General features: G+C 46.1%; 1 protein-coding gene across 1 annotated transcript in view; it reads right to left on the bottom strand.

Annotated features, from left to right (window-relative positions):
- The window catches only part of FNTB (farnesyltransferase, CAAX box, subunit beta), an 80,416-nt gene that overhangs the window by 37,774 nt on the left and 22,504 nt on the right, over positions 1–20,138 (bottom strand). Inside the window, exons 3-5 of the mRNA XM_075329929.1 lie at positions 15,734–15,806; positions 4,381–4,472; positions 1,030–1,176 (exon numbers count right to left, since the gene is read on the bottom strand). Of these exons, the coding sequence (XP_075186044.1) occupies positions 1,030–1,176; positions 4,381–4,472; positions 15,734–15,806 (312 nt within the window). The remainder of the gene's footprint in view (positions 1–1,029; positions 1,177–4,380; positions 4,473–15,733; positions 15,807–20,138) is intronic.

Here is a 20,138-nt window from a genome sequence, read left to right as displayed (position 1 = left end):
GCTAAACACCCATGGTCTGGGTCTCCCAAAGGAACGATAAAGAAAATGCAGGCGATACATGAAAGTCAAGATTAGGGTGCAGTCTATAGTCTCATAAAGAGCCGACAGTCTAAGGCCATGTGCCCACGGGAGCTTTTTGCTGCGGAGTTTGCCGCGGAAAACCTGCAGATTTTTCTGGATTTTCCACATAAATACGCAGGTTCTAGCATGTACAGGCACTCCCCATGTTACCCTATGGGACATGGGGAGTGCTGTGTCCACGCTGCGGAAAGTGCGGCCGCCGAACATGCTGCGGAGATCCCTCAGACGCACCCAACTGCATGTCAATTATTCATGCGGATTTACTTGCGGAGATCCCGGCCTTCCGCTATGGAGATAGAGGCCGAGACATCCGCAGGTAAATCGCGTGAAAGTCCGCATGTTTCCCGCAGCTATTCCGCTGGAAACTCGCAGCTAAAAATAGCTGCGGATGCCGGCGGGCAGCTGCGGGAAACATGCGGCCGTACCTGCGAATATATCCGCAGGTATGAGCGCCCGTGGGCACATGGCCTAACAGGCACTGAAACCCAATTATTAATAATGTTCTATCAATCCCTAAAGGGCCACCTAAGAAAACATTACTGTGTATTCTGGGTACTTCAGCTTAGTGGTCAATGCTGCCACAATATGCATTACACACACACACACACACACACACACACAGTTTAGACATTTACAGTGCCTTGCGAAAGTATTCAGTTCCCTTGAATTTTTCAACCTTTTCCCACATTTCAGGCTTCAAACAAAGAAAAATTTAAATTTTAAGGTGAAGAATCAACAAGTGGGACACAATTGTGAAGTTAAACGATATTTATTGCTTATTTTACATTTTTGTAGAAAATTAAGGGATCACTACACTCAAGAATTGTCACTTTACGATTTAGTCTTTCACATTTAAACTTTCTGGGTCTCGTTACAAAAAATTAAAATGTCTGACATGTGGCAGCAAACAGGAATAAAGAAAATGATTCCTATGGACATTGCACATACCTATTAATGACATCGTAGGCTTCTTCTGTCCCGATGGTACACAGAGCATTGACTGCTGCATACGTAGGAGCAAGATGAGGCTGCTGACAGGGACCACCACCAAAACCCCCAGTAGGAGCCTGGCACCGGGCTAGAAACTGGCAAACACTACGGCACAAAAAAAAAAATAAAAATGAATAAGACTTGGCAGACAGACGTATATTAAAGTGACATGGAATAAAGACAGTGAATCGGTAGTATTAATCTAAGACAAGTCTCAGCCAGAGGAAGAACATAGACTATTCTTCAAGGGAAACGAGATTCCTGCTACAATAGAGTAACCATTACGATTCACGGAAAGAGATGGTTCACCTCAATGGCGAGAAAAATATAAGGCTATGTGCCCACGGGCCTATGTACCTGTGGATTTTGCTGCGGAAAACCTGCGGATTTATCTGGATTTTCTAGATACATCCGCAGGTTTTAGCAAGTATAGACACTCCCCATGTTATCCTATGGGACATGAGGATTGCTGTGTCCATGCTGCGGTATGTGCGGATGCGGAATATGCTGTGGGTGTCCCGCAGCCGCACGGAACGGCATGTCAATTATTCCTGCGGAAATATCTACGGAATTCCCAACCCTCCACTATGGAGATAGAGGCCGGGACTTCCGCAGGTAATCCGCACAATGACCACAGGTTTACCGGAGATATTTCGCTGGAATCCCACAGCAATGGATAGATGCGGGAAACCTGCAGACTTACCTGTGGATATATCCGTGGGTACATAGTCCCGTGGGCACATAGCCTTAGCGTTCAACAAAAAGATAAGCAGGTCTTTGGTCCATATGCCAGATCAGTGGTCTGAAGCCACCGAACCAGTCATACAAACCACACCACCACCAACCCCGCCGCCATCCCCAGCGCCTCTCCTGATTAGCGGGAACGTCATATGTGCGGCACGCGGCAGGAATGTGTAGTGCTGGGTAACGGATCTGAATGACTAGATTCATACGTTGTACATGATTGTGTGTAGAGGTGAAGGCTATTATACACAAATGGCCTCAAGCAAAAGAAAAACAAACACCTTATGAATCTTGTATAAAACTCATTTTTCGTGATATTCGAGCCTGAGAAACAGTTCAGGGACAAGTTGCTATGAGAACGGTTATTCATTTCTCTTTGCATATGAAGCCTTTGGTGTCCGCAGCCTGGAAGCATCTGATCACCTCCTCCACTGACAACCACAGGAAACCTTAAAGGGAACCTGCCAGGTGCAACATGCTCCCATAGCCATGGGCAGTTCTGGGTGCATATTGCTAATCCCTGCCTAACTGTCCCTGTATAGATATCTTTATCTATACTAAAGTATTTTTAAAGATCCTTTATGATATGCTAATGAGCACAGGGACTAGTCACAAGGGCGTTAGTTCCTGCGCTCATTCCTCCCTCTTAGCATGTTAGTACACCCACAGGGGCATGCTAACATGCTATTCAATGCAGCAGCATCAGCGGTGATGTGCGTACCTATGTCTGTCGTCACCACAGATCAGAAGTCCCGGCACTTCCGGTCATGCGCACTAGACCTCTCTGAAGTCGGGACACGTATATTCGTCTTCTTGCTGCGCATGACCGGAAGTGCCAGGGATTCAGATCAGCGGTGACCGTGGACACAGGTATGCGAGTCACTGCTGGTGATGCTTCATTGAATAGCATATTAGCATGCCCTTGTGGGCATGCTGCCATGCTAAGATTGCGGAATGAGCGCAGGAACTAACGCCCTTGCAACTGGTCCCTGCGATCATTAACATATCATAAAGGATCCTTAGAAATCCTTTTTCTAAAGATTTATGTATGCTAGTGTATACAGGGACGGTTAGGCAGGAATTCGCAATATGTACCCAGAACTGCTCGTGGTCCTGGGTGCATATTGCACCTGACAGGTTCACGTTAAAGAGAAACTCATCACGATTTTATACTCCAAACTACAGACATGTATGTAAAGCACTTTAAAGGGAACCTGTCACGTTGGTTTTTGATATGAAACCGCCCTTGTGTTTTAAATGGTGCAATGTGAATCACCGACATGGTTAAAAAATAAAAACATGTATTCATTTTAAAAAAGACTTCATATGCTTTGGTGAATTAAATACCTCATATTTCAGTCATAGGGGCACAGCTTTTGCTGGGATTAATCACTGTCACTCCAGTTCAGGCATGATTATTTTTTTTTTTTTTTTAACTTAGTCACGCCCCAGCATTGTAACCGATTACACCACAGGTCCTTCACCAGCACTTCTCTGCTGAGCTCCACCTATTACAGTCACATGCTCGTGATACCACCACAGGTCTTGAAGAACCACTTCTCTTCTGCCGATTACCACAGGTACTTCACTATCACTTCTCTGCTGAGCTCCGCCCATTACGGTCACATGATCGTGACATCTCAGGTCCTAAACAGCCACTTCTCTTCTGCTGATTACCACAGGTACTTCACTATCACTTCTCTGCTGAGCTACGCCCATTACGGTCACATGATCGTGATATCACCACAGGTCCTTTACCGCCAGTTCTCCAATGTAGAGCTCCGAAACTCAACATCGGAGAAGTGGTGGTGGAGGACCTGTGGTGATATCACGATCTTGTGACCGTAATGGGCGGATCTCAGCAGAGAAGTGATAGTGAAGTGCCTGTGGTAATCAGCAGAAGAGAAGTGGTTGTTTAGGACCTGAGATGTCACGATCATGTGACCGTAATGGGCGGAGCTAAGCAGAGAAGTGATAGTGAAGTACCTATGGTAATCAGAAGACAAGTGGTTGTTTAGGACCTGTGATGTCACGAGCATGTGACCGTAATGGGCGGAGCTCTGCAGAGAAGTGATGAAGGACCTATGGTGTAATCAGTTACAATGCTGGGGCGTAACTAAATTAAAAAAAAAAAAAAAAAAAAAAAAAAAAAAAGAATCATGCCTGAATTTGAGTGACAGTGACTGATCCCAGCAAAGGCTTCAACCGTATAACTGAAACCTAAGGTCTGTACTGCATTCACCTAAGCATATAAGAAGTCTTTTTAAAGATAAACACATGCATTTTTTTTTAAACCATGCTAGTGATGTACATTGCAGAATTTAATACACAGGCTCGATTTAAAAAAAAAAAAAAAAAAAAAAAAAAAAGACACGACAGGTTCCGTTTAATGCAGAGTATGTCCTCACCTTTCTTATACAAATCCCTTTTAGCCATTTTAGAGGAATCCATAGCTGAAATTACAGATAATTGCAAGTGCAGTGGGCGGGCTGTGCACTTACACCTCTCCGGCCCCTCTCCCTAAATTAGAACGTGTTACCGAGAACGATAAAACTAATCTCTCACCTTGATGTTACAGATTCAGGGATGGGTTCATCTAATAAGGTTAGACTATGGACAATCCAATAACATAACCAGGGCCGGCTGGCATCGAGGCACTAGAAACAGGAAAATAAAATAAAAATGTGATGTAAATGAGCAGAGTTTGTATAAATAACTGACATTTACGTGTAAGACTCTGGTCACACATCCATCTGGGAGTTATATTTGTATATAACGCTTTATCATCAGTCAGATGCAATTCCTGCTCAAAACGGACCTTAAATCAGGCAAAACGAAGTGGAGGGGCCTCAATTATTATAGTCTTCGTCTGGTTTGGTCTCAATTTTAAGAGCATTAAAAAAAGCGTGGCATGAATTATTTTCTCCAGTTCTAGAAAACGGGAACAAAAGAACACACACGAACACCATGAATGAGGTCCTCAGCTTCTGATTGTATCTGTTAACAAAACAATCACTGATCTCGGGGAGACCGGCCAGAGAAAACACTACAGGCAGCCAACAAGGGCGCTCAACACAGTGAAATCCTAGGTACAATACACCCTGGAAAATATGCAAATCAAAAAAGTTCGTGGAGCCTCTGCTAGGAGTCTCAACACAAACTAGCCAGATATCCCTCCCAGGGGGCAATGCACCTAGGATTTCACAGTTTTGAGCGCCCTCATTGGCTGCCGGCAGTTTCTCTGGCTGGTCTCCCCGAGAACAGTGATTGTTTTGTCTTGTTGATCTACTAGGCATTGCTCCCACCTGGCCAGAATCCTACTCCACACTGATGAGGGGCAATAACCCGAAACAGCTGTCTGTGGATGGATACCTTGGCTTGGTATTTCCCTTGTCATATCTTTAAACTTGTCAAAGAGTTGGATATTGACTAAAAAAAGCCACTTAATATGGTGGTTATGGTGGTCTCCTAAAAAGAGTCACTCCTTGGCTGGGTCCTTCCCGGAGGGATATCTGGCTAGTTTCTGTGTTGAGACTCCTAACAGAGGTTTCACGGATTTTTTTTTATTTGTATCTGTTAGCAAACTGATCTGCTTTGGACATACTATAAATACTGTACTTGCTACGTAAAAGGTGGAGCACACTCTACCCTTAAGAGGCCACCAAAATATTATCTGGACATATGGAGACTTTTCCAAAACAAAGACCTTCATTTGCCAACAGCTGTTTTGGGGTTCTTGCTCCTCATCAGTGCAAAGTAGGAGATTGACTGGTTGAAAGGCCTTCAACAGGGAGAGTTGGCTTAAAAAGGAACTGTACTTTCAAAAAACTTTGCATAAATCAATAGTACAGGCGGATATAACAAACAACCAACTTCATAACATATTAGAGAAATCAGATTCCTTCCTCAACAACTATAGACCTCTTCTTCCGGCCCCCCACCACCACCTCCTGTACTTGCCATGCACTCTGAACAAACAGCACAGGTCCACCTTGCTCACACAAAAACGGAAATGCAAGTGACAAAGCGCATTATACTTTATAGTGATGGGAGGGGGAAAAATGAGTGAGGAGCAGGAAGAGGAAACAGGCAGAGGAAGACACGAAGATCATTGTGAAATTTCTAAATAGTATTTTCATCTCAGTTTATTCACATAAGATCGCTTAACTCTGCTGTATAATATTCCCCATGCTAATGTTGCAAATGGCTAATAAAATGAAGAGCAGGAATCCCTTTTAGTCTATGGCAGACATCATAGCGGCTGGGATATTTTCTGTTTTTTGTGCATATTTGTTTTTCCCTCCCCTTCTTCCAAGACCCATAACTTTATTTCTCTCTCCCCTTATTGGGGGGGGGGGAAGGGGACACAGGACCATGCAGAGAAAAAGATTTTACGGTGAGTACACAAAAATCTTCCTTTTTCTGTCAATATAGCGATATTTTAAATCCAAAAGTGGTGCACTTGCAAAAAAAAAATAAAATAATAAAATAAATAAATAAATAAATAAAAATAAAATAGTGGAATTGCACTTATTTTTATTTACAATGGTCACTATATGGTAAAAGTAATAGCAATAAAAATATAACTGGCACGCCGGATATAAATATGAGATGTTCAGAATAAAGAGTATAGGAAACTTGCTTTCTTATAGTTCCGTATTGGGAGACCCACCCAGACATTGGGTGTATAGCTTCTGCCTCCAGAGGACACACAAAGTACTACACTCAAAAGTGTACCTCCTCCCTCTGAGCTTATACACCCCCTGGAGAACCAAATCTAGCCAGTTTAGTGCAAAAGCTGAAGGAGAATAGCCACCCACAAGTAAAAACAGAGCAAGAACCGGAACAACCGGAGCCTCTGTCTACGACAACAGCCGGTGATAACACGCGGAACAAGAAACTGCCAACAGGCAACAGGGAGGGAGCTGGGTCTCCCAATACGGAACTATAAGAAAAAGAATTTACGGTAAGTAAACAAAATTCTCTTTTTCTTTATCGTTCCTATGGGAGACCCAGACATTGGGACGTCTCAAAGCAGTCCATGGGTGGGAATAAACAGAAAAACTGAGAAGTAGGCGGAGCCTAACTTCACAAGTGGGCGACAGCCGCCTGAAGGATGCGTCTGCCCAAGCTCGCATCTGCCGAAGTATGAGCATGCACTTAGTAGTGCTTTGAAAAGGTATGCAGGCTAGTCCAAGAGGCAGCCTGACAGACCTGCTGAGCCGTAGCCTGGTGCCTGAAAGCCCAAGAGGCACCGACAGCTCTGGTCGAGTGTGCCTTGATCCCCGGCGGGGGAGGCACCTGAGAACACAGGTAGGCCTCCGAAATTGTGGACCTGATCCAACGGGCTAAGGTCGGCTTAGAAGCAGAGAGGCCCTTACGCCGACCTGTGGTTAGCACAAAAAGAGAGGTGCACCGCCTAAGAGCAGCAGTGCGAGACACATAGATCCGGAGCGCCCGCACCAGATCTAGAGTATGCAACGCTTTTTCAAAGCGATGAACAGGAGCCGGACAAAAGGAAGGTAGGGTAATGTCCTGGTTAAGGTGGAAAGGAGAAACCACCTTAGGGAGAAAGTCCGGAGTCGGACGGAGAACCACCTTGTCTTGATGAAAAACCAAAAAAGGTGACTCCGAAGAGAGCGCAGCTAAATCAGAGACTCTCCTGAGGGAAGTTATGGCCACTAGAAAGGCCACTTTCTGTGAAAGACGAAACAAAGAAACCTCCCTAAGAGGTTCAAATGGGGTTTCTGCAAAGCCGTGAGAACCAAATTGAGGTCCCAGGGATCTAAGGGCCGCCGGTAAGGCGGAATGATGTGAGACGCACCTTGCATGAAGGTGCGGACCTGAGCCAGCCGGGCGATATGCCGCTGGAACAGCACTGACAGAGCCGAGACTTGTCCCTTGAGGGAATTGAGGGATAGTCCTAGCTGCAGACCGGACTGTAGAAAAGACAGAAGGGTCGGCAAGGAAAAAGGCCAAGGAGCATGGCCGGAAGAGCGACACCAGGACAGGAAAATCTTCCAAGTCCTGTGATAGATCTTGGCAGAGGAAGACTTACGGGCCCGAGTCATAGTGGAGATGACTTCAGGAGGAATACCAGAAGCCGTCAAGATCCAGGACTTAAGAGCCACGCCGTCAATCTGAGAGCCGCAGAATTCTGGCGGAAAAACGGACCTTGTGAGAGAAGGTCTGGACGGTCCGGAAGATGCCACGGCACCTCTACGGACAGATGGAGCAGGTCTGGGTACCAAGCTCGCCTGGGCCAGTCCGGAGCAATGAGAATGACTCGACGGCCCTCCATTCTGATCTTGCGCAGAACTCTGGGCAAGAGAGCTAGAGGGGGAAACACGTAGGACAGACGAAACTGGGACCAGTCTTGAACCAGAGCGTCCGCGGCGAAGGCCTGAGGATCGTGGGAGCGAGCCACGTAAACCGGAACCTTGTTGTTGTGACTGGACGCCATTAGATCCACATCCGGAGTGCCCCACTTGCGGCAGATTGACTAAAACACTGCCGGATGCAGGGACCACTCGCCACTGTCCACGGTTTGACGGCTGAGATAATCTGCTTCCCAGTTTTCCACGCCTGGGATGTGGACTGCGGATATGGTGGACTTGGAGTCCTCCGTCCATTGAAGGATGCGTTGTACCTCCAACATTGCCAGGCGGCTGCGTGTCCCGCCTTGGTGATTGATGTAGGCAACTGCTGTCGCGTTGTCTGACTGGACTCGGATGTGCCTGCCCGCCAGCAGATGGTGAAAAGCTAGGAGAGCCAGAAGCACGGCTCTGGTTTCCAGCACATTGATCGAAAGGGCTGACTCGGACGGAGTCCAAGTGCCCTGTGCTCTGTGGTGGAGACATACCGCTCCCCAGCCGGACAGACTGGCATCCGTGGTGAGAATCACCCAGGACGGGGTCAGGAAGGAGCGCCCCTGAGACAGAGAGAGGGGCCGAAGCCACCACTGAAGAGAGATCCTGGTCTGTGGCGACAGAGCCACTAACCTGTGCAGGGAGGAAGGCCGCTTGTCCCAACAGCGGAGAATGTCCAGCTGCAGGGGACGCAGATGGAACTGGGCAAAGGGAACAGCCTCCATTGATGCCACCATCTGACCCAGCACCTGCATCAGGTGCCTGATGGAATAACGACGGGGCCTCAGCAGAGTGCGGACCGCCAGTTGGAGGGACTGCTGTTTGACTAAGGGCAACTTCACAAGTGCCGGCAGAGTCTCAAACTGCATCCCTAGGTACGTGAGACTCTGGGTCGGAGTCAGAGTGGATTTGGGAAGATTGACAATCCACCCGAATTGGGCTAGAGTGGAAAGAGTGAGCGAGACACTCCGCTGACAGTCTGCGCTGGATGAAGCCTTGACTAGAAGGTCGTCCAGGTAAGGAATCACTGCCAACCCTTGTAGGTGCAGAACCGCAACCACTGCTGCCATGACCTTGGTGAATACTCAAGGGGCCGTGGCTAACCCGAAGGGGAGAGCCACGAATTGGAAATGTTCCTCTCCGATTGCAAAACGTAGCCAACGCTGGTGTGAAACTGCAATTGGCACATGCAGATAGGCATCTCTGATGTCGATGGATGCCACGAAATCCCCTTGGGTCATTGATGCAATGACTGACTGCAGAGACTCCATGCGAAAATGCCGCACCTGAACATGCTTGTTGAGAAGCTTGAGATCCAGGATGGGCCGGATAGAACCGTCCTTCTTGGGGACTAGGAAGAGATTTGAGTAGAAACCTCTGAACCGTTCCCGGGCGGGAACCGGTACAATTACTCCGTTGGCCTGCAGGGATGCAACGGCCTGAGAGAAGGCGGCGGCCTTGGAGCAGGGGGAGTTGACAGAAAAAATCTGTTTGACGGGCTGGAAGAGAATTCTATCCTGTAGCCGTGGGAGATGATATCCCGCACCCACTGATCGGAGACGTGTTGAAACCACACGTCGCCAAAGTGGGAGAGCCTGCCACCGACTAAGGACGTTGCTGGCTCTGCCAGATAGTCAAGAGGAGGCTGCCATAGTGGCAGCAGCACCTGCGGTCTTCTGTGGACGCGCTTTTGTGCGCCAGCTGGATTTTTGGTCCTTGGCAGTGTTAGTGGACGAGGCCGAGGGCTTAGAGGACGACCAGTTGGAGGAACGAAAGGAACGAAACCTCGACTGATTCCTACCCTGGACAGGTTTCCTGGTTTTGGTTTGTGGCATGGAAGTACTCTTCCCGCCAGTAGCTTCCTTAATAATTTCATCCAGCTGTTCTCCGAACAGCCGGGACCCAGCAAAAGGGAGCCCCGCAAGGGACTTCTTAGAAGAAGCATCTGCCTTCCACTCTCGAAGCCACAAGATCCTGCGGATAGCGAGGGAATTAGCCGAAGCCACCGCAGTGCGGTGAGAAGCCTCCAGCATGGCAGACATGGCATAGGATGAAAAAGCTGAAGCTTGGGAAGTTAAGGCAACCATCTCAGGCATAGATTCCCTGGAGAGGGAATGCATCTCCTCCAGAGAAGCAGAGATGGCTTTGAGAGCCCACAGTGCTGCAAAAGTCGGGGAGAACGAGGCCCCTGCCGCCTCATATACAGATTTGGCCAGAAGGTCAACCTGGCGGTCAGTGGAATCCTTAAGCGAGGTGCCATCAGCCACTGATACAACAGTCCGGGCTGAGAGTCTAGACACCGGGGGATCTACCTTTGGTGAATGAGCCCACTCCTTGACCACCTCAGGTGGAAAGGGAAAACGGTCATCAGAACCACGCTTTGGGAAGCGTTTGTCAGGGCAGGCCCTGGGCTTGGTCACAGCGGCCTGAAAACTGGAGTGGTTAAAGAACACACTCTTTGTCCTCTTAGGCGAGGTAAACTGGTGCTTTTCTGCCAGAGAAGGTTGTTCCTCTGATACTGGCGGATTGAGATCCAGTACAGAATTAATGGACGCAATCAAGTCACTAACATCTGAGTCACTATCGGACAGACCAATGGGGCACATGAAGGTAGTCTCTGACCCCCCAGTAAAGGCATCCTCCTCATCCTGCGAGTCAGCTTCTGAATCCAAGCCGCGGGACGAAGGAGAGGGAGCCCTGCGTCTCTTTTTAGAAGGACGGGGCCTGGGACCAGATGATGAATCCTCTGTGAGCTCCGGTCCTGAGATAGACCTAGCAGCAGAGGCACCCTGTGAAGGGGGCTGATGCATGCTCAGCAAAGTCCTGGACAGATGTCCCATGGAGTCAGCAAAAGATTGGGAGATAGACCTGGTTAAGGATTCTACCCAAGCCGGGGGTTCAGCCACAGGAGCCGGAGCAGCCTGAGAGACCCCTGGGGGTGCGATTTCAGGCTGAGGCATCGTCAGGTTAGAGCAGGCATCACAATTTGGATAGGTGCTCGGTTCCGGCAGTAGGAGCCTACATGCAGTGCATACTGAAAATAGCTTTGGAGCCTTGCTCCTCGTGTGTGACATGCTGCTGGAGTGGGGGCTCTGCCAGAATGACCCCCAGAGAGTATATACAGAAGGCCCACAACCAGAGGTTGTGGCTTACCAGACCGCTGGAGCGGTTTGTGTGCCCTCCAGATCCCGAAGCCCGGACTCCCAAGCACCTCAGCAGGGAAGCTGCAGACCAGTGGTGATCGCAGGGAAAAACGCTGAGAAAATGGCCACCGAAGTGAAGAGAGGGGGCGGGACTCACTCTGAAAGCGGGATCTGGAGGGCCAAAGAGATTCACAGGGGAGGAGACATGTACTCAGTGAGGAGTGTCTCTCCCCTTTGTAGAACGGCCGCTGGGCGGAGCCGCGCTGTCCCTCTGCATGAATGACATGCGAGGGCAGTGAAATCGAAAGTAGGCCTCCGGCGAAGCCGGGGCCTAAATTTGAGCGGTGCGGCCGGCGCGCAGGCACCATCGGCGCGGTTCTCAGGCGACAGCCAGAGAACCAGCCGGAAATGTCATAAAAATCACTCAGCACACTCTCCCACAACAATAAAGTACAAGGGACCCCCATATATAAACGTCTCAGGTATTTAGCTTGCTGAGACGCAGGGTTCCAAGTCCCTGGGGGATGAGTGCTCCGGTCCAGCAGGATCCTGAAGGGCTGCGGATGGAGACCGGTCTCCTGCCAAGCATGGAGAACCGTGCTGGCTCCCACTTCAAGCCAGAGCCCGGAGGGATGGTGAAGGAGCACGGCATGTAAGGCTCCAGCCTTGGAATCAACCTTAACAGCACCGCCGACACAGTGGGGTGAGAAGGGACATGCCGGGGGTCCAGGCTTGGACCCGCTTTTCTTCAAACTCTTTCCAAAAATGAAAAATCAGATGAGAATGCATGTGTGGATGTATGACCTCCTGAACACAAAGCGATAAACTGGCTAGATCTGGTTCTCCAGGGGGTGTATAAGCTCAGAGGGAGGAGCTACACTTTTGAGTGTAGTACTTTGTGTGTCCTCCGGAGGCAGAAGCTATACACCCAATGTCTGGGTCTCCCATAGGAACGATAAAGAAAGAATTATTGTTTTACATAAAGATGGCCTAGACTATAAAGAAGATTGCCACCACCCTGAAACTGAGCTGCAGCATGGTGGCCAAGACCATACAGCAGTTTAACTAGACAGATTCCACTCAGAACAGGCTTCGCCATGGTCAACCAAAGAGGTCGAGTGCACATGCTTAGCGTCATATTCAGAGGTTGTCTTTTCATAATAGATGGATGAGTGCCGCCAGCACTGCTGCACAGGTTACAGGGCTGTGGCGTGAAAATCAGCTAGTCAGTGCCTCAGACCATACATCGCACACTGCATCAAATTGGTCTGCATGGCTGTCGTCCCAAAAGGAAGCCTCTTTTAAAAAAAGATGACTCACAAGAAAACTTGCAAACAGTTTGCTTAAGACAAGCAGTATTGTTCTACTGTTCAGAGACACCAGCAGAAAAATGGCCATCATGGAAGAGTCATCAGAAAAAAAAACCTCTCCTGTCCTCACCATAAAATTCAGTGTCAGAAGTGCAAAAGAAAATCTAAACAAGGATGGTGCATTTTGTAAACAAGTCATGTGCACCGATGAGGTTAAAATAGAACTCTTTGGCCAAAAAGTCACATTTCAGGAAAAGAATATCTTGCAAACCATTAAGCATGGGGGTGGATCAATCTGCTTTGGACTGGAGTTGCAGCTAATGGCACAGGGAACATTTCACAGGTAGAGGGAAAAAAATGTATTCAATGAAATTTCAACAAATTCACTATGCAAACATAACATGATCTGTAAAAAAAAAAAAGATGAAGTTGAAAAGAGGAGAAAAGGATTGGCTTCTACAAATGGATAATGAGCCTAAACCCAAGTCAATATTCACAATAGACAACCTCAAAATGCACAAGCTGAAGGTTTTACAATCGTCCTCACAGTCCCCTAATCCAAACATCCTTGATAATCTGTGGCTAGACCTCAAAAGAGCAGAGCATGCAAGACTGAGCCAGGAATCTCACAGAACTGGAAGACTGAGCCAGGAATCTCACAGAACTGGAAGACTGAGCCAGGAATCTCACAGAACTGGAAGACTTCTCCAGGAATCTCACAGAACTGGAAGACTTCTCCAGGAATCTCACAGAACTGGAAGACTTCTCCAGGAATCTCACAGAACTGGAAGACTTCTCCAGGAATCTCACAGAACTGGAAGACTTCTCCAGGAATCTCACAGAACTGGAAGACTTCTCCAGGAATCTCACAGAACTGGAAGACTTCTCCAGGAATCTCACAGAACTGGAAGACTTCTCCAGGAATCTCACAGAACTGGAAGACTTCTCCAGGAATCTCACAGAACTGGAAGACTTCTCCAGGAATCTCACAGAACTGGAAGACTTCTCCAGGAATCTCACAGAACTGGAAGACTTCTCCAAAGAAGAAAGCATGAAAATCCCTCAAACAAGAACAGAAAGACTCATTTCTGTTTATAAAAATCATTTACAAGCTGTGATACTTGCCAACAGGGGTGCTACTACCGTAGGTACTGACCATGCAGGGTGCCCAAACTATTGTATTTGCCCATTTTACTTTTTTGTTAATTTTAGAAGACAATTTTTTGGGGCTTTAAATTCAAAAGGAAATGTGACATCTTTAACTTTATACCTTTTAGAGATCATTTTGTTGAGGGTGAGAATTAAGTAACCTGAAATACTTAATTCAGCCATTTCACAAACCCAAATACGTAGTTTAGTTGATGTAGTCTAACATATTTATGAATGCTTTTATTTTGTACTAACAGAGATACACACACACACACACACACACACACACACCTTGGTTAACGAGATACTCGATCAGCAAAGCAAGATTTCCCATAGGGAATAATGCAATGCAGACAATTCCTTCCACAACTTGTTAAATGTCCCATCCTGGTGCCCTATTGTGCCATTCCACGCACGCACAAACACACACAAACTCAAACAAGCACGCATGCACACGCACATATTATGCTCACCTTACCTTCCGTTCCATCGCCGGCCTCCTGGAACTTGCTGTTCGCTGGTACGGGCTGTGTATTCGGTAACCATCACGACGAAGGAGGAACTTCCGCACCCAGAGCGCTGACGTCAAAGGCAAGAGCCGCTTGCCTCTGATTGGTCAGCGCGCTGCCTTTGAGTAGCGGCTGACAGTGGAAGTTCCTGCCTCGTCGCGATGCTTGCCGATACACAGCCTATACCGGCGAACTACAGGACCCAGGAGGTCAGCGATGGAACGGAGGGTACCCATATTATGCTCACCTTACCTTCCGTTCCATCGCCAGCCTCCTGGATCTTGAAGTTCGCCGCACGGATTCCTCCCTTGTCGCAATGTACCGGCGAACTACAAGAACCATGAGACCGGCGATGGAACGGAAGGTAAGGTGAGCAGAATACTGTATGTGTGTGTGTGTGTGCACGTTTGTTTGTGTGTGTGTTTTGTGTGTGCTTGTGTGTGTTTGTGTGGAGTGCAAGAGCGGGTCAGAGTGCGGTGGATGTACGGAACCGGAAGTGTGTGCGGTGAGGATTTTGCTCGTACAGCAAAGCTTTCTTGTAAACCGAGTTAGAAATTTACAGAAAGCTTTGCTTGTTAAGCGAAATTCTCGTTAACTGGGTTACTCGTTAAGCGAGGTTCCAGTGTGTGTATGTGTATGTGTATGTGTATGTGTATATATATATATATATATATATATATATATATATATATATATATATATATATATATATATATATATATATATATATATATATATATTTTCAGTGATTTTCCTTAATACAATAAGTAAGCATATGTAACTTAAAGATGGCTCCTACATCCTGGACTACACCCAAGATGATGAGCACAAGGAAGAATATCCAAAGTGTGGAACAACCAATCCAGTAGAAACTATGCAAAATTGCTACACGCCCTGAGCCCGACCTGCGATATTTGATTGGACTATATTCTGTCTCCACCCTTTTCTTCCCTAAAATGATAAAAGTGTTGTGAATAATAAATGAGCAGAATTCCTTTGGCGTCCATCATAGAAGAAAGCTCATAACCGATCTAGAGTCTTATTTCTTTCTCGTGTGCGCACATGACCAGATACTCTGAAAACAGCAGTCAGAACTTAAGAGACCCTTTGTAGTCTCCCCTCAACAATTTCATCTTCAACTTACTTAACTGTTCACAATAACAGATATTTTTTAAACAGGGGTGCCCAAACTTTTACAGGAGCTAAACAAGTGATACACTGGAATTAGGGTCTCTGTCCCTGTGATCGGGCAGTTCCTTAGTGACAGATTTAGTTTGAATTGATGACGCTGGCAGAATAAACAGTGTGGATGCCAATGCTTCGGCATCAAAGCCGATAGAGATATCTCTTTCTAACAAACATTCATTTCTATAGCAGATGAGAAGCCCAACCACACTGCGGGTACCCTACACTGGTTACCTTTATTAGGTGGCCCGTACCTCATATGATTCAGATAGATGCTGTAAGCCTTTTCGCAGGTAGTGTGAATGGAGTTCTCTTTCTAGAACAAGTCTAAAAAATAAAAAAAAATAAAAGATAATGGAAATGGGCACAGACACGGGACACAAACAAACATTGTTGGAACGACTTCTCTAAATAAAAGTTATGTTATACTTATTTGCGCTGTAAAGAAAAGTTGTGACCAAATCATTTATATAGTGTTGTTGTAAATAATACCGATAGATCATCACATCATAAAAGATTAAGGGTATGGTCACACGTTGCATTTTGCGGCCAATCAGGGCTGTAGAGTCTATAAGCCAAACCTCAGACTCGCTCATACATGGCTCATGTTTACTTGATAAATTTACTACAGTAACCTCAGGTAACATCCGGCTTCTAATCATTATTATGATGCAAAAATCAAACAGTTCAGCTAGAACATAAAATATATTTGTGGGAACACACGTTTAGAACACAAAAAAACCTTTAATTGTAAATATACAATTTTTTTATCTCCTTTTCCTCCAGCTCCTGCACTGTGCAGTAAGTGGGAAAAAAAAAAAAAAAACTTTTCAACAAAAACGTAAGGAACAACATTTCAGTCTATTAATTTCTTCTGAGAAATAGTATGGCTTCCATCAGATCCTTTTTCATAGAGGACCTCAAATCTGATCTAATTAATTTTAAAGGGGGCTTTACACACAGCGACATCGCTAGCGATGTCACTGGTGAACGCACTCGCCCCCGTCGTTTGTGCGTCACGGGCAAATCGCTGCCCGTGGCCCACAATATCACTATGAGCCGTCACATGGACTTACCTGCCTAGCAACGTTGCTGTGGCCGGCGAACCGCCTCTTTTCTAAGGGGGTGGTTCGTGCGACGTCACACGGCAGCCGGCCAATAGAAGCAGAGGGGCGGAGAGCAGCCGAATGAAAGTGACGCCCACCTTGTTGCTGGAGGACTCAGGTAAGGTGTTCGTTGTTCCTGGGGTGTCACACGTAGCGATGTGTGCTGCCTCAGGAACGACGAACAACCTGCATCCAGCACCATCAACGATATTTGGGATTAGAACGACGTGTCAACGATCAACGATTTGGTGAGTATTTTTGATAGTTAGCAGTTGTTCGTACGTTTCACACGCGACGACGTCACTAACGAGGCCAGATGTGCGTCACGAATTCCGTGAACCCAACGACATCTCGTTAGCGATGTTGTTGCGTGTAAAGCGGCCTTAAGGCCAGAGAAGAACCTCTCTACACTCACTTGGGTTGGAGGCAAAGCTGTAACCATATGGGCAACATCTCTAACAATTTCCAGGTATAAAGGAATTGCCTCAAGTACAGTCAGTTTTGATGAATGGTTGATTTTTTCTACTTTGGGAGCAAGTGAAAAATTGTGCTGAAATCTGGTCTGTTTGCTATGGGAGTGGGAGCTTTTTCCCTACGACAACGCTCTGACTGCCCCAGGTCGTCCAAATACTTTTCAAAATTAAACTCCTCATCTGATGAGGATGAAGATATGGCAGCAGTAGCACTGTCAGGACCCAAGTCCTCTCACGCCTGGCAGTCCTGTAGCTGCTCATCCTAATTGCTACCTCAGTCAGAGCTTCTTTTCCTTTAGTAAGCTGTTGATCATTCAGCAATATACAATGACTTGGCTCCACATGCACAGCTGCCAGAAGAATTTTATTATCTAATAGCAGTGGCTTACTCCATTTCAACGAGGCAGCAATGCCATCTGAGATCAAACCTCCTCTTTGGGATAGGCAAAACAGCAAGTTCTTCAACTTCTTTATGTAAATGCTAGACGTTAAATCCTCAGCTTGTAATTTTTTAGTCACTGTAAATTTGTGATGAAGCAATTCCTTCAATTCAGACACTTGTGTCCACTGACCTTCATATAGTAAAGGTCAAGGGATACAGGTGACACCAGTGACTGGTACACTTCACAAAATAGATGGAATCATGGCGAAAGAAGATTATGTGGCAATATGAAACATCTCAAGACATCAGCTAGGAACTTAAAGGAGGACCAACCACCAGGATTTTGCTATATGAGGTAAGGGCAGTGCCATACAGTTAGTAAGATGCTGATTGAAATCATATGTGTTATAGAAAGATCCGATGCTTGGTTGATTAAATATTTTTAAATCAAAGTTGCAGAAAAGCCCTGCACTTTGATTGACGTGTGCAACATGGGCAGATGATTGTGAGTAGAGTCCTTGTTTATTCCTCCTCCAGTGTCCTCTGGCTTGCCCCCTTTTCTTTATTTGAATATTGCGCCGCATTGGTGTTGTTGACGGTGCATGAGCTTTGCCACAATACTCAGGTCTTCATTAAAATGGCATCTGAGTCGAAGCATGAGCGTACCGGGATCTGCGGTGCCATTTTATTGAACACACTGTGGTGAAGACCATGAGAAGCATCGGAGCATGCGCAGATTTTTATTTTTTACATCTGCGCAGGCAATGATAATTTTCACAGTGATAAATAAAATAGCACCAGAGATCGCAGTACATGGAAGTGCGAACTCAGGCTCCATTTTAATGAAGACCTGAGTACCGCGGCAATGCGCACATGCAACCAACAGTATTGGCGGAGCGATAATCAAATAAAGAAAAAGGGGGGCAAGCCACAGGACGCTGCAAAAGAAGGAATAAACGCAAAGACCCCATCCACAGAGACCCGTCCATATTGCACACATGAAAAAGCAGTACATTTCTGCAACTGTAATTAAGGATATTTAATCAACCAAGTATCGGATCTTTCTAGAACAGATATGCCTGGATTCAGCATCTTAGTGCCTGTATGGCACGGCCTTTACCTCCGCAAAAGCCTACTGGTTAGTCCTCTTTAAAGCTTGGGCGGAAATGGGTCTTCTAAATGGACAATGACCCGAAGCATACTGCCACAAACTGGTTACAAAGTGGCTGAAGGAGAACAAGTTAATGTTTTGGAGTGGCCATCAAAAGACCCTGATCTCAATCTTGGTGGAAATTTATGGACAAAGCTGAAAAGGCCGGTGCGAGCGAGAAGACCTACAAACACGGCTCAGTTACACCAGTTCTGTCAGGAACTTAGGCCCATTCCTCCTATCGACTATTGTGAGAAGCTTGTGGAAGGCGATCCAAAACGTTTCACCCAAGTCATACAGTGTAAGGGCAGTGGTACCAAATACTAATGAAATAGAGGAGGGGGGAGTTAAAAAAAGTTTTTAGAAATTAAAAAAAAAAAAAAAAAAAAAACCTAAAAGTTCAAATCACCCGCCTTTCAACCCATTGAAAATTAAAGGGTTAAAAAAATAAAAAAAATATATACACATTTGGTATCGCTGCGTTCAGAAATGCCCGATCAAAATATAAAATCAATTAATCTGATTGGTAAATGGCGTAGCAGCAAAAAAATTCCAAATACCAAAATTACGTTTTTTGGTCACTGCAAATTTTGCGTAAAATGCAATAACAGGCGATCAAAACGTAGCATCTGCGCAAAAATGGTACCGTTAGAAACGTCAGCTCGAGACGCAAAATATAAGCCATCACTGAGCCATACATAGATCAAGAAAAATGAGAACGCTACAAGTTTTGGAAAAAGGCGCAAAACGTGCGCCACTTTTTTTGGACAAGCTTGTGAATTGTTTTAACCCCTTAAATACAAGTAAACCTATACATGTGTGGTGTCTACAAACTCGCACCGACCTCAGGCATCACAATGACACATCAGTTTTACCATATAGTGAACACTGTGAATTAAATATCCCAAAAACTATTGTGCGATCGCACTTATTTTGCAATTTTTTCCGCACTTGGGATTTTTTTTGCTGTTTTCCAGTACACTATATGGTAAAACTTATGGTTTCATTTAAAAGTACAACTCATCCCGCAAAAAACAAGCCCTCATATGGCAAGATTGACGGAAAAATTAAAAAAAAAAAAAAAAGTTATGGCTCTCGGAAGAAGGGGAGCAAAAAAAAAAAAAAAGAGAATTTTGTTACTTACCGTAAATTCTTTTTCTTATAGTTCCGACATGGGAGACCCAGACCATGGGTGTATAGCTTCTGCCTCCGGAGGACACACAAAGTACTACACTAAAAAGTGTAGCTCCTCCCTCCTAGCATATACACCCCCTAGATCACCAAATACAGCCAGTTTAGTGCAAAAGCTGAAGGAGGACATCCACCCACAAGTAAAAACAGAGCAAAACCCGGAAAAACCGGAGCCTCTGTCTACAACAACAGCCGGTGAAACACACGGAACAAGAAAACTGCCAACAGGCAAAGGGAGGGTGCTGGGTCTCCCATGTCGGAACTATAAGAAAAAGAATTTACGGTAAGTAAACAAAATTCTCTTTTTCTTCATCGTTCCTTATGGGAGACCCAGACCATGGGACGTCTCAAAGCAGT

Source organism: Anomaloglossus baeobatrachus, chromosome 12 (genome assembly GCF_048569485.1).
Source record: "Anomaloglossus baeobatrachus isolate aAnoBae1 chromosome 12, aAnoBae1.hap1, whole genome shotgun sequence".
NCBI lineage: Eukaryota > Metazoa > Chordata > Amphibia > Anura > Aromobatidae > Anomaloglossus > Anomaloglossus baeobatrachus.
Note: the sequence above shows the minus strand (reverse complement) of the source record. Positions and strands in the feature narration are given on the sequence as shown.